General features: G+C 51.1%; 1 protein-coding gene across 3 annotated transcripts in view; it reads right to left on the bottom strand.

Moving 5' to 3' along the window:
• NLGN2 (neuroligin 2) overlaps nucleotides 1-13,559 on the bottom strand; it is a 38,416-nt gene that overhangs the window by 18,694 nt on the left and 6,163 nt on the right. The window contains exons 2-3 of one of the 3 annotated variants that reach the window (XM_054995119.1): nucleotides 9,363-9,495; nucleotides 1,918-1,974 (exon numbers count right to left, since the gene is read on the bottom strand). In XM_054995119.1, coding sequence (XP_054851094.1) covers nucleotides 1,918-1,974; nucleotides 9,363-9,495 — 190 coding nt within the window. Of the gene's footprint in view, nucleotides 1-1,917; nucleotides 1,975-9,362; nucleotides 9,876-13,559 lie in introns of those variants that run through there. The other 2 variants (XM_054995117.1, XM_054995118.1) reach the window with 2 other exon arrangements.

Raw genomic sequence — 13,559 nt, forward strand, 5'->3', positions numbered from 1 at the left:
TTCCTTTGAGAAAAACTGAATTTCCCATAGCAAGCAAGCGTCCCATGTGGTGCTTCTAGTTAACCAATAGTGCTGCCAACCGCTTTGAGGAAAATAAAATGTTATTTCACCTTAATAGATGCTTAATGGGGTGTGTGTTTTTTCCCACTAGGTGATGCTATTTATCTCCACGCTATAAAGAATTTCAGCTGCCCATTTCTACATATTGAGCCTTTGTTAAAGGGACAGGATATTTTCCCTCAGGCCTGTCAGCAACCCTAACCAAAACCAAAGTACCCCAATCATTTCTGAGAACCACAACTCTCTTCATCAGACTCATCTGACGAAGAGAGCTATGGTTCTCAAAAGCTGCCGATGCATCTGATGACGAGAGCTGTGGTTCTCAAAAGCTTATGCCACAATAAAGTTGGTTCGTCTTAAAGGTGCTACTGGACTCTTTACTATTTCGCAACTGCAGACTAACACGGCTAACTCCTCTGGATCTACTCTCGAATATTGTTATTCAGGCCCAAGCTGACATGTCTTGCAGCTTCTCAAAAGTTGCTTCTGGAAGTGGGGCGAGCTGGATCTACAGTCATTTCTATCCTTCTTCCCTCTGGCTTCTGGTCTAATGCAGTTGTTCTAGCCACAGGCCTTCAACCTCCATGAGTCTTTTAATGAGGCCTGGCAGTGAAAGGAATCTTCAGGATTTCAGACTATCTCTTCGATCCTTGTTGCTAAGCAACGCCACTGCCTTGTGGGAATTGTAGGTTCTGATCTCTGTTAGCCACTTTCCCCCTCACGGGATTTTACATCATCTGGACTACATCTTGCATGACACCCTTCCATGGATTTGGTTAGTAGGAAAAGGCAAAGCAACTACAGTGTGAGATGGGAGTTGTAGTTTTTCTTTCCCAAGGCACAATTTCTGCCTCTTTCCCTCAGCCTGTCAGCCTGCAACTCCCATGATTCACTGTGGTTAGATCACAATTCCCATGATGCACCTATGGTTACATATTGGGACGTTCCTGACTCCTTTCTCTTCACATTCTCATTAATCCTCAACCTCATGGGACTACACCCTCCATGATGCACTGTAGGTCAGCCTCACACATTGCCTTATGGGAAACATAGTCTTTTCTGTTGCTTCTGAACAAACTACAAACCACAGCTTGCCCATTTTTTTTCTGCAGGTAAAAGTTTAACTTCACAATTTTTGCCTGTTTTGTTAGTGAGAGACCCTTTCCTGAATAAAGATGGTGATGCCAGTACACAATTAGAAATACCATGTAGGGAAATTAATCTCCCACATTTTTAATATTCACAATTCTGCGTGTTTAGAAAAGATCTGTAAATAAGCTATAATAGAAAAACAGATTTTCTGCCCCCTCCGTGAAGGTCCACTATTTCCTCCTATCTCATCTTTTTAAAAAAACACAACTAAGCGGCAAATAAGATATTACAGTATGGTAGGAACGAAGCCCCTTGTCCATTCTCCATAAAAATCCACTCTCAGTTCTAATGTGGAATCAGTGGGCGAAGGGGCTGAGTGGAAAATGGGCCAAAGGCGGGTTGCTTTTGTGGAATGTCCCCTCCCCATCCATCCCTTTCCCAATTGAGCTACAGTAAAAATTCCCTCTGCCCTTCTATCCTAATTGGATTAGGGGACATCTTTCCCTTCCAAAAAAAAGGAAAAGAGGAAAAGGTAAAGAAAGCAGGAGAAGAGGAGCACGGCGAAAACTGTGATGATTTTGGAAAACAAGAAGGGGGAATTGTTTTGCTCAAAGAGAAGACCAAAAAAAAAAAAAAGGAAAAAAGGGAGGGTCAAAAGTTTATTTGTGTTTGTTCTGGTTTTTATAAAAAAAAGAAGTAAAAACCAAAAAAAGGAAAATATTTTTAAAAAGGCAAGATTGTGAAACAAACATGCATCAAAAATACCTTCATCTGGAGAGGGATTGTTAGTTGACGCCTCCTCACGCTTTTTCGTGAGCGGACCTAGGAGCAAGAAAAAAGAAGAAAAAAGAAAAATGGGACGGGGAAAAAAGAGAGAGAAAGATCAAGAAAAAAAGAGATTGTTTTCGGTTCACCAAAAAGGGGAAAAAGGCATTTTTTAAAGCAAAATATAAACAAGTTTTAGATTTCCTGGCTCTGTGCGAGTGTGTGTGTGCTTATTTATTTTCCCCCACCAAAAAAATATATTGACAAAGAAATACAGAGAAATTGGAAGCTGTGAAATTAAAGGTTGATTAGAGAGGAATGCGGCAGGGGGATCTAGAGAAGGGGAAAGGTGGGGAAGAATTGGAGATGAGCCCCCCACCTCATGAATCTCGGGAGAGGACAAACCCGGATGGGGACGCTGTTTCCTACGCAATAAGCAGGGAAAACCTGGGGAGAGGATGGAAGGGTGGAGTCGACTCTGGGCAGCTTCCACCTATTTCATTACCCCAAGAGAGGCCGAGCTCTCCCCTTCTTCCAGGCTGGCACGGCAGGGGGCATGGCTTGGGCCCAGCCAGCAGCCACAGGGGCCGGGGGGGGGGGGCGGGGAATTGTTGGTTGTCTCCGCCACCCCCATGCCGCAGAGGGCTGGAAGCTAGGCAAGGCCCTCAGGAGCGCTGGCATACCCACCCCTGATCCTGTTGTATGGAGACATCTTCAGCCTCCTAGAGATGAATTCGGCATTAGAGCCAGTGCTGCCTTAGGTGAAGAAGAAGGAAAGCCCCCTCCCCCAATTGCCACAGAGGCCAACAATTCTCTGCAGTTTCCAAATTCACACACAATACCCACTCAGGCCCTTCCAGAAGACGCCTGGAGGTGGACAACCCTACAAGAATGACCTTGATGAATGGGCTCAAAAGGGCTGCTGAGGTAGGGTATCTATCTTGTAGGTGAGGCCTGGAGAGCTCCCGGTACTGCAACTTATCTCCAAGCGACAGCAATCAGTTCCCTGGAGAAAATGGCTGCTTTGGAGGGAGGACTCTATGGCGTTTTTTCTTTCTAAAGTCATTCCCCTCTCCAAACCCCACCCTCCACAAGCTCCAACCCCAAATCTCCAGGAATTTTCCAAACCAGAGTTGGTAACCCAAGGGTATAGTCACAGGATGGGGAGATGCTGGACAAATCATGTAATTAGCTTTCATGAGAGGTCTGGTTTGGGTCTCGGCAGTGCAAGGGAGCTGCAGAGGGGGACACCTTGTCGGAAGCCCCCCCCCCGCCCGCTCAGAGCAGCCCTACCCCCAGTTCAGCTAGCCAGCCGGACGTCCAGCACTGCAAAAAGGAGAGGCAGTCCCCTGTCCACTCTGCCTCAGTTTTAAGCCCTGGGACAGCGCGCAGGACAGGAGGGCTGTCAAAAGAGTTAAAGGGAGGGGAAGAAGGCAGGTTAAGCAGACAGCGGGAAGTACGGGAAGAGGAGGAGGAGCAGAGGATGAGGAAGGCAGGCAGGAGGGGGCGAGCAGAGAGCGTCTCCCTGGCATAGCGCCACTGACAAATCTGGGGCAACGTGGAGGAAAGCCGGGCTCCTCTCCTCTCTGCATCTCTATTTCACTTCCTCCCTCGCGCTGACTTACATTATGGGAAACGAGCATTTACAGATTAAGACAGAAGGGATGTTTCATGAGCCGACAACTCGCCTGGGGGCAGCCATTGCTAAATAAAGAGTCCAATGAGAGAGAGAGAGAGAGAGAGAGAGAGAGAGAGAGAGAGAGAGAGAGAGAGAGAGAGTTCTACCAATGTCCCTCCTGACCTGCAGCCAACCTCCTTGCTAGGCCGGATCCATCCCCCTTCACAGCATCCAATGCATCTTCCTCACTGTCTGCAAACCCCCCCTTGCTGTGCCTCTCTATCATCCTTGCTTTTGACCCTTTCAAATATCCTTGATCTATGCTGTTCCAGAGATCGACAGCCATTCATGAGGGAAACAAAGGAGAAGAAAAATTAGTAGCGTCTAAAAATGGCCAGGGCCCGCCTATGGCATGCCCCACAACAATAGGGCACAATCCCCTACGAAATTTTCCTGCCTGAGTGGTGTCTCTCCCCAATTGCTGCCATCAAGATGCAGGACATCTGTCACTGGGGCCCTGCTTTGACCTCCACCCCACCCCCCACCAACGGGAAAGACGTGTGCTTCGAATTTTTGGGAAATATTTACACACCTCCAAATCTGAATGTGATGGACTATATCCCTGTTTGGCAACTAGGTTACTGGAAACTGGGGAGAAGGTTGCTGGCAAGCCCCTTGGTTGCAGACACCATTCCCGGAGCTTGTTCAAGGAATTTTGGTGCCTCAAACAAGATGCACCGTCCTTCATGGGCCTGGACCACCCCCACCCCCCTGGAGTAAAGCCAAGCCCAGGACCAGTCAATTGATGCTGGTTGGGAGCAAGCGCAGGCCCAGTGATGTATCGGGGCCTTCCTCTTTTTACCACTTTCGTAAGTGGCGTGGTGGTAGAACCAGCTTTGATCCCCCCCCCTGCTTGCTTCTTGCTTCCCCCTCTGGGTTGGTAACTGGGGGGGGGCATATACCCCTCCCTCAGAGGTTGCCAACTTTGGGTTGGGAAATTCCTGGCAATTTGGGGACGAAGCCTTGGGTGGGGGGAGGGGGGAACCTCAGTGGGGTATAATGCCACAGAGCCCACCTTTCAAAGCAGCCATTTTCTCCAAGGGAACAGATCTCTGTAGTCTGGAGGTCAGTTGTAATTCCAGATCTTTAGGCTCCACCCTAGAGGGTGTCCATTGCCAATCATCCCATTTATTACAGTTTAGGCTCATATAAAAATTAGACCAACCTCAGAAATGACTACAAGGAGCCTCTCTCTCTCTCTCTCTCTCTCTCTCTCTCTCTGTATATGCGTCTTTATACTGTGCAGGGGGTTACTAGATGACTCTGGAGGTCCCTTTCAACCCTATGACTCTATGATTCTACTCTTGACCATGCACCTTCCCACCACTTTCTCTGACTCCACGAACCCCTCAAATCCATTTCTAACTGTCTTTCTCAAAATAAGAGCAACATATACGTAATGACAATTGCACTCCAGATTTATTTCACAAGGAAATTCTTTGCAGTGGGGTTTGGGAGAAAAACTTCCCCTTGGAATATGGATCCAGCTCCCCCAAAGCCTCCATTTAGCCAAGATAAGCAGCCAGCACAGCCCTGCAAAGGGCACAGGTGGGCATGGTATCTTTCTCGCTCTCATTCCCAACGGGCACGGCTGCAGGGATGGCCCTGGCTTCTGACTGGAGGAGCTCTTCTCTGGCCTTCCACAGTCACACTCTCCAACTCCAAGCTTCTATGCCAAACCTTGGAAGGAGGTGCCAGTCTAGACAGCAAGGCTGAATTTGGACTAGAGCTTGGGATGGGACAATGCCCTTCTGAGCACGCACGAAGTGCCTTCCCCTCACTCTCAAGAGAACACAAAGGGGGGGGGATTGTATCTGCCCAACATCGAGATGGGCCAGTCGGCTTCCAGGGTCTTTCCAGCTCTTTGGATTTTATTAGCAACAGCAAATAATTGTGATTTGTGTTCATCTACTTCAGCAACCATAACCCCAGGGCAGAGGGGAACAAAGGAGGCCCAAAGCATTAACGACACTTTCATGGGGGGTCTAGCTGAACGGCTCGGGCAAGTTCCTCTGGGCTCTCCTGTGTGTGTGAAAAGAGGAAAGGATACTTCCCACGCGCTTATGTGTTCAGAGGCCCCAAGCAGGGCAAATGGCAGTCGCGGAGGGCCCCCTCCTTTCGCACGACTGGCACCCCCGTCTTGCCTGCTGCCGAGCTCCTGAGCCAGGCCCGGCCTTCTTTTTCTTCTCCCCACCCCTTCCCTACATCCTCAGCACAGCTGTCCTGGGCAGACCTAAGCCCCAGCCGCCTCCCAGGTGGGAAAAGGCACCGGAGAAACCTTCCCCTCTCTCAAATGGGAGCTGACATTTCTCTGCAGCGCCCCAAGCCGCATCTGGCAAAAGCTTGCGAGTGAAGGAGCCAGGGTGGGCAGCAGCAGCAGCCGTGGGGCGGTGTGGGGGGGGGGCTCCTTGGCAGACAAAGAAGAGAGGCCGGCTACCAGGAGCAGCCGCGTCAGGCCATGCTCCGGCAGAGTGTGTGTCTGCCTAGTGGTTGGGGACTTGCTTTCGCCTGCTTTCTTTTTTTTTTTAATGCAATTTTTTTTCTGTTGCCAAGGCAACTGGCTTAGCAATGCTGCAAAAAAGGCATCTGGGAGGAGATGGAGCAGGCTGGCCCCTCCTCCGCCCCACCATGCTCTCGGCACCTGCGGCTTTCCCGGGTTCCCCCCGACCTCCCATCCCAAAGCCCACGTGCACCCCTCACCCCTTCTCCGGTGAGCCCCAAAGTCAAGGGCCTCCCAGGGAATTTGGAAACCCAAGGAAACAATGCCGAAGGAAGAGGGACAGGGAAAGCATATCAAGGAGGGAACCAAGGCCATCCGAGTCTCTAGGGGGCACCACAGCAAAGGATTCTGGGAGCCAGAGCGCCTAGCTTCTCAGGGAGGGGGGAGCAGGAATGGGGAAAAGCGAGAACCCCCAAGTAGTCCAAGGACAGGAGGGTGTGAAGCCTCAGAGGGGGCTTTATATTGGCAACAAAAACACAACAGCAGAAATTCCACAGGAGCAGCTTTTCCTGGCATGGAAACACCATGATGGGCGGGGGGGGGGGGGGTGAGGCCTGCAGCTGTCCACGGGGGCAGCCCTAAGGCGAGGGTGATGCATATGCAGGCCAGGAGGTCACAGATGGTTTGGAACAGAATGTCAAGAACTGGGTTTAAACCAAGGAGCGGGGAGCTGAGATTAGGCAAGAAAAATGAAAACTGGATTTGGGTGCCCAGGTTCTCTTAATGGGAGAGGGTCTAGGGGGTTAAAGGGAGGGGTGATGATGTTTGGAACTCCCAGATTTTTGGGAGGGGAAATTCGCCAGTCGCAGCAGGACGGGAGGCAGAAGGGGTGGGAGAGAGTGGGCGCAGGGGCCGCGTCTGAAAAGCTATTTCAAAAGGAAATTCCTGGGATGACCCTTAGCACCCATGTAGGCTCTCTACTTCTCCTAAACGATACCCTCACAATGGCCCCAACTTTGCCCAACACAGATTTCCCCCTCCAGCCTTAGGAGTGAAGCACAGCAGTCTAATAAAGCAGGGAGGACTGTAGAACGGGTGCTTCTTACTCCCCCCTAAATAAGGAGAAAAGGAGAGATTAAAGGAGGCTGATAGCCTGAGGCATAAACAGGGAAGAGACACACACCCCTTCCCAGACCCTTACAACTAGATTTATAATGGGACTCAGCACCAGCATCAGATCCGGGAGAAAGGATAAAGGGTTGCACCCAGCCAGGTTTCCTGTTAGTGAAAAAGGTAGGTGGACTCCCTTTTAACCTCCCACCCTCTTCTGGAGACCACGAGGCCTGTATGTATGTAAGCCAGGCAGGACAAGGGTTGCAAGGAGGCGCGCTGGGTGAGATGGAGTGGGGAAGCTGGCTGGATCCAACCCACTGGTGAGAAACTGTACTTGTTCGAAGCTGTTCACAGGGTGGGCGCTCAGCAGCCAGATTTGGATTAAAGCCACGAGTTTCCATCTTCAGTTTGTTAAGGAAGCGACACACACCTGTTTGTGTTTTTCTAGCCAGTGGAACTCTGTTGTCTTGGACCGATTAAGTGCTGAACGAGGTGAAAAGCAAAAAGTGGCTGAAGTAACATTCTAGAGCTGACAGGGCACCTCAGGCGATTCTGTACCTGGCAGTGGCCCATCCAAAATATTTATGCAAGTCTTGAAACGAAGTCTGCACCCTCCCAAGGAACTGGAGACCCCAGTACACACATGAAGTCCTTGCATTGTAAGAGATGGTCACACCCATCAAGAAAAGTTGGGCTACATCTCCATCAGGAAATCAGGATTTTTATTTATTATGCTTCATCATTTTACTGAAGCTGGGGGGGGGGGCTCCAGAGTTATAATTATTTTTATTCTACAGGTGATCTCTCCTACCTCAGGCCAAGAAAGGTGGGAGGGGAGGAGGATGGAGAGATTCCCTTTCCCTCCCTTCCCCGTAGCTGAATGGTATCTTCAGCATGTGAAAAACTTCAGAGGAGGGGAAAGCCAGGGCCCTTTTCACACCACACACCTGCTTCCAGAACATTGCGAAACACAGCGCAAAAACCGCGGAAGATCGCGTCTTCTTGCGAAAGTTTGGCACGATGTCGTGCGAGTTTTACACGACATCGCGCAAAACTCTCGCGAGAAGACGCAATCTTCTGTGTTTTTTGCACTGCGTTTCGTGATGTTCTGGAAGCAGGTATGTAGCGTGAAAAGGGCCCTGGTTTCACACAGGAAATCCACCTTGGAATTTCACACCAAGCCAAGTTTAAAATGCAGGGGACATACTAGTGAAAAGGACACTCAGGGCCGGTGCGCCCATTGAGGCCAGGTAGGCGGTGGCCTCAGGCGCAGGGTGCCGGAGGGAGCGCCAGAGGAGGCGCGGGGGGCGGAAGCGCGCGCGCCACAAAGCAGCAGCCTCCTATCCCGCCCCGTGCTGCCGCCACCGCCAGCACAAGCCCCCGGCCAGGCGCAGCCACCACAGGCAGGCATCTGCGGCGGCGCAGGCAACTGAGCGGGAGAGCTCAGAGGCTGCCCACCGCAGCAATCAGGCTGGCGGCAGCGCGCGCTCCCGTGATGTCACGCGTGATGTCATCACGCAGGCCGGGGCGCCCAGCCGGCCGGCAACGAGCACCACAAACCCTTGCCCCTCCCCTGAGGACACTGTCCATTCGCTAAGCCAAGGGAGATGGATTGCTTACCCTAAATGGCCAGATTTGCCCTTCCAAGCAGCTGTCCAAATGAGGGCTTGGGGTGGTCCCTAAGAAACCTGAGGAAGCTCAGAATATGCCCCCAAATTCAGGCTGCAATTTCAGGAGGGCCAAAGAAGGCGTGTTCAGGGGTCCTCAGGAGCTGCACCAGTTGGTTGGGGTTTAGGCTTAGAGGGTGGGTTTAGGTCCGATCTTCCCTCAGGGCTATCCTCTGGAGTCCTGAGTGGCTCTTCCAGAGAGCCAGTTTGGTGTAGTGGTTAAGAGTGCAGGACTTTAATCTGGAGAACAGGGTTTGATTCCCCACTCCTCCGCTTGAAGCCAGCTGGGTGACCTTGGGCTAGTCATGGCTCTCTGGAGCTTTCTCAGCCTCACAGGGTGTTTGTTGTTGTGGGGATAATAATGACATACTTTGTAAACCACTCTGAGTGGGTGTTAAGTCATCCTGAAGGGCGGTATATAAATCGAATGTTATTATTATTATTATTCTACATTCTATCCATCATGCTGCAGGGGGAAGGAGAGGGAGTGTACAATGGGGAGCACCGCCCTATCCCCTCTCCCTCCCCCCCACCCCAGTGCTCTTACCGTCCTCCATGGGCACGTAAATGTTGAGGTAGAGGCAATCTTCGCTCTGGTTCTGGACGTAGCCGGCTACTACTTCCAGGTTGTCGGTGAACCAAACGGGCAGCATAATTCCAGGCAGCATGCCATGAATATTCTGCGGGCAGACAGGAGCGAAAGCTGTGGCATTGCGCACCTCAGACCAGGAAGCAGGCGCCTCGGGTGGCTGGAAACGTCTCTCCCCGATGGGCGGTGTTGCGTATGGGATCCCAAGGTATTGAACGACAGGGCCGAGGATTTCGTTGTTCAGGTCCTTCTTGATCCCTCGGAGTTTTCCATAATTGGTTGGCACTATGGGATACTTGTCCTCAGGTTTCTGCCCCAAGAGGGGCAATGAGTGGAGGGCAACCCCCAAAAACCAGAAGTAGAGGGCGGAGCCCGTCCGGACATTCAGCACCCGAAGGGCAAAACTCAAGGGTGCGAGAAACATGGCGGCCGTGGGGCAAAGGATGCTGGGCGGGGGAAAGAGTATTCCTCACAGAAGGGGGAGAGAAAGAGATGAAGACAACCCAAGCAGAAGTGGAGGAGGAAGAGAAAATCGCCAGGACAGGGGGTGGCACAAGCGATTAGGAGGCCCGGCAGCCATGGCCAGAAGCACAGGACGGCTTTCCAGCAGACAGAGGGGGTCTGTTGCGTTCCATTGCCAGCCAGCAGTACAACCAAAGTCCAGCCGGGCTTGAAAGAAGCACCTAGGGGTGAAGGGAAGGGGGAGAGAGAAGTGAAGGAATGAGTGACTCCAGAGGCCCAGAAGAGACGGACACCAATGGAGGGAGAAAGAGACAGAGTTGCTTGTGGCAGACAGAGCGAAAGGAAGGAAGAGGCACAAACCCCTTTCTAGCTGCCTCCCAACTGGTTTTGTCCCCCCTCCCCATGGGATTGCCTCTGACCCCTCCCTTTAACCTCTACCAGATCTCAGCCCCAAACCCTCTGCTGCTTCTTAGCTTTCCTTCCACAAACTCACACTTTGTTCTCAAGGAGAGAAGCGAGACTTGCGTCAAAAGCAGGGGATGCGGCCAAGGGGACCCCTGGTTCCCACTTCCATGTTCAACATGGATGGGCACCGGCAGCCTAAACAGGGAACAATTCTCTGCCCAGCCACCCCAGACAATACACGTTCCACAGCCTGGAGAGAAACCCTCAGGCAGGGACTAACAGTGAGAATAAAGAAGGGGGGGTGCATTCCGAAGGAAGCCTTCACTCCCCACAAATCACACACACTCACCCATGACTGAGAGACAGTGCCCTATGAGACATCCCGCTCTGCTGTGTGGGCCAACGCTTCCTTTTTGTGTAAGTTGCTGTCATGTGATGCCTTCATAGCCCACCACTGCACAGGCATCTATGAATAAGGCACTGGGGGTGCACCCCAATGTACATTCTGGAGCAGCAGGACTTAAATCATCACAGTGCGCACACACGCATGCACTAGTCTCTCTCCGAGTTTCTTCCTTGTGCACAAGTGTGCCTCTGCCCCAGCCAGACGCTTGGCATGCTGATCCATTTAAGGAACTGGTGGTTTGGCACCATAAATCCAACTTTGGGCTGCTGCAAACTCTGCCTTTCTGTTACCGTGATATTGTCTTCTATATGAGGCCCCTCTGTTTTCTACAGCTCACACCAGTTATTCATAAAGAGGGATGGATGTCCCTGTACGGACTCGATCCATTCCTGGCCCAATAACCCCATAATTAAGAAATTGGAGGAGGGTGCACACAGAAATTCCAAGAACCGCAGTTTCTTTAGAAATTAATTTAGAAAGCAGAACTCGCGTGAATGGGGGCTACATGCCATTATCAGGGAGAAGTTTAATCTAGAAGGGGCGGGAACCAGCCATTATGGTAATACAAAAGGTACGCCTGACCTGCATGACCCCCCCCCGCCCTTCAACTGGCCCCCTGCCAGGAAGGGGACCCTGTCCCGCCAATTATGCTAACTTGTTTTTATACTCTGATGTGATCCGCTCTGAGCTTGCTCTGCAGGAAGAGTGGGATATAAGTATAATAAATAAATAAATAAATAAATAAATAAATAAATAAATAAATAAATAAATAAATAAATAAATAAATAAATAAATAAATAAATAAATAAAAATAAAAAATAAAAATAAGCTTTGGGCCAGGAGTGGTGCGTGTACTTTTGTTCCTCCTGCAATTCCGCAGCCAGAAACCAACTTCATCCCCACAGGGGTGAGGAAGGAGACAACCAATAGCTTGCAAGATTCACAAAAAATCTGTTCCTTCAGAAAGGTAGAAAAACAGTTCCCTTGGGGACAAATGACTTCCAACCTTATTTATCTTTATTTTCTTCACTTACATCCCACCCTTCCGGCCCACGGGAATCCAAAGCTGCTTATATCACTCTTCTCTCCTCTTTTTATCCTCAAACAACAACCCTGAGAGACGGGTTAGGCTGAGTGTGTATGACTGGCCCAAAGTTATCCAACAAGCTTCCACGGCAGAGTGGGGATTCGAACCTGGGTCTCCCAGATGCAAGTCTGGATAAACGTATGGAGCGCAGGTCCATCAGTGGCTGTTAGCCACAAGGTAGAGATGGAACTCTCTGTCTAGGGCAGTGATGCGCTGTGTTCCTGATGTTGGGGGGGCAATCAGTGGGAGGGCTTCTAGTGTCCCTTCCCCACTGGCAGACCTCCTGAGGACACCTGGGTTTTTGGCCACTGTGTGACACAGAGTGTTGGGCTGGATGGGCCATTGGCCCGATCCAACATGGCTTCTCTTATGTTCTTAAGTCTGCTACATCACATTGGGCACCCATCCTGCCTGGTTGCTCACCCTCCAAGGGGCCAGGGATTAGGAAGTACACAACCAACTGACAAGTTTGCGAGGAGTCCCTTTCCAGATCATCTTCCTTTCTCGCATGACTTCTCTTTTTCATCCCACGAGGAAGGTCATGGGCTAAGGGTTGCCCGGACACCTGGACTGGGTCGAATCACAGGCACCTCCTGCCCTGAGACTGTGGCCCAAAGTGGCCTATGAAGCTATGTTGAGACCCTTTTATTGCCTCTGCCATGGATCCCCTCACCAGAACTCGCATTTTGTTCCGAAACAAGCAACCCAGCACGGCATCCAGTGACCCACAACCCCCAAGGAGTCTATAGAAGCAACGGGATCCCAGTCCAAACCTGCAGTCACAGACCAGCCACCTTGGTAGCCCCTCCAGACCTCTGGGAGATGCTCCCAATGCCTACTCCTGGGAACAGAGGCATGAAAGGTAGCTGGTGGACACAGTTCCCAGAGAAGCAGCTTTGCTTTCCTCGTAAGCAGAGAGTGTGCAGGCAAAGTATGAGTTAAAGCCAACACCTGGAGATGCACCACACAGGCCAGGATAACCAGGCCTGATCCAAGATGGCGCCTCAGTCAGAAAAATCCAAACAGGGTCCTGGAAACCTGCAAAGCATGTTTGACCACAGATGACCGCAGAACAGGTGGAACAAATCTGGCAACGATGCCCCTTGAGCCAACAACACCCCCCCACCCCCGTCTGTCTCAGCCCTAGAGAGTCACCAACTCCAGATAATCGTCTATTCGGAGGACACGTTTCCCTGTGAACCTTGACCACCAAGCGGTGAGCAAATCCCACACCACCTCCCATGCCTGTAGGAAGATGCTCTGCAGAGAAACACTGCAACCTCTCTGTCTCCCCATGTCTTTACCGTACGATTCTCCCCGGTGGATTCTACCAGGTCTTTAATTAAATAAAATTGGAGTTTTTTGTTTATCATTCACAATGTGGCAATTAGAAGCAGGAACGTGTAATTAGTACAAAATTGCGTCTGGGAGAATCCAAAGGCCCAGAGAGAGGGGTTGGGAGAGCATGCCATGATCCTGCTTCCTCGGAACGATGGATGGATGGATGGATGGATGGATGGACGGACGGATGGACGGAGGGAGGGAGGGAGGGAGGGAGGGAGGGATGAGCAGAGAGAAAGAAGGGGGCTTGCACGTGGGGATGGACAATTGGACCTTTGTGGAATGGGGGGGGCACAGAAGAGGGATGACAACAGTCAAATACAACCACGGAGATCAAGAAAAAGGGGCCATTTGAAAGGATGGATGGGGACAGGAAGAAGGACCAGGAAATAAAGGGTTGAGAAGAGAAGGAAACCAAGGGACAGACGGGGGCTTGCTGTTGCACCAAACAGCA

This window comes from Eublepharis macularius, chromosome 12, assembly GCF_028583425.1.
Source record: "Eublepharis macularius isolate TG4126 chromosome 12, MPM_Emac_v1.0, whole genome shotgun sequence".
NCBI classification, from domain to species: domain Eukaryota; kingdom Metazoa; phylum Chordata; class Lepidosauria; order Squamata; family Eublepharidae; genus Eublepharis; species Eublepharis macularius.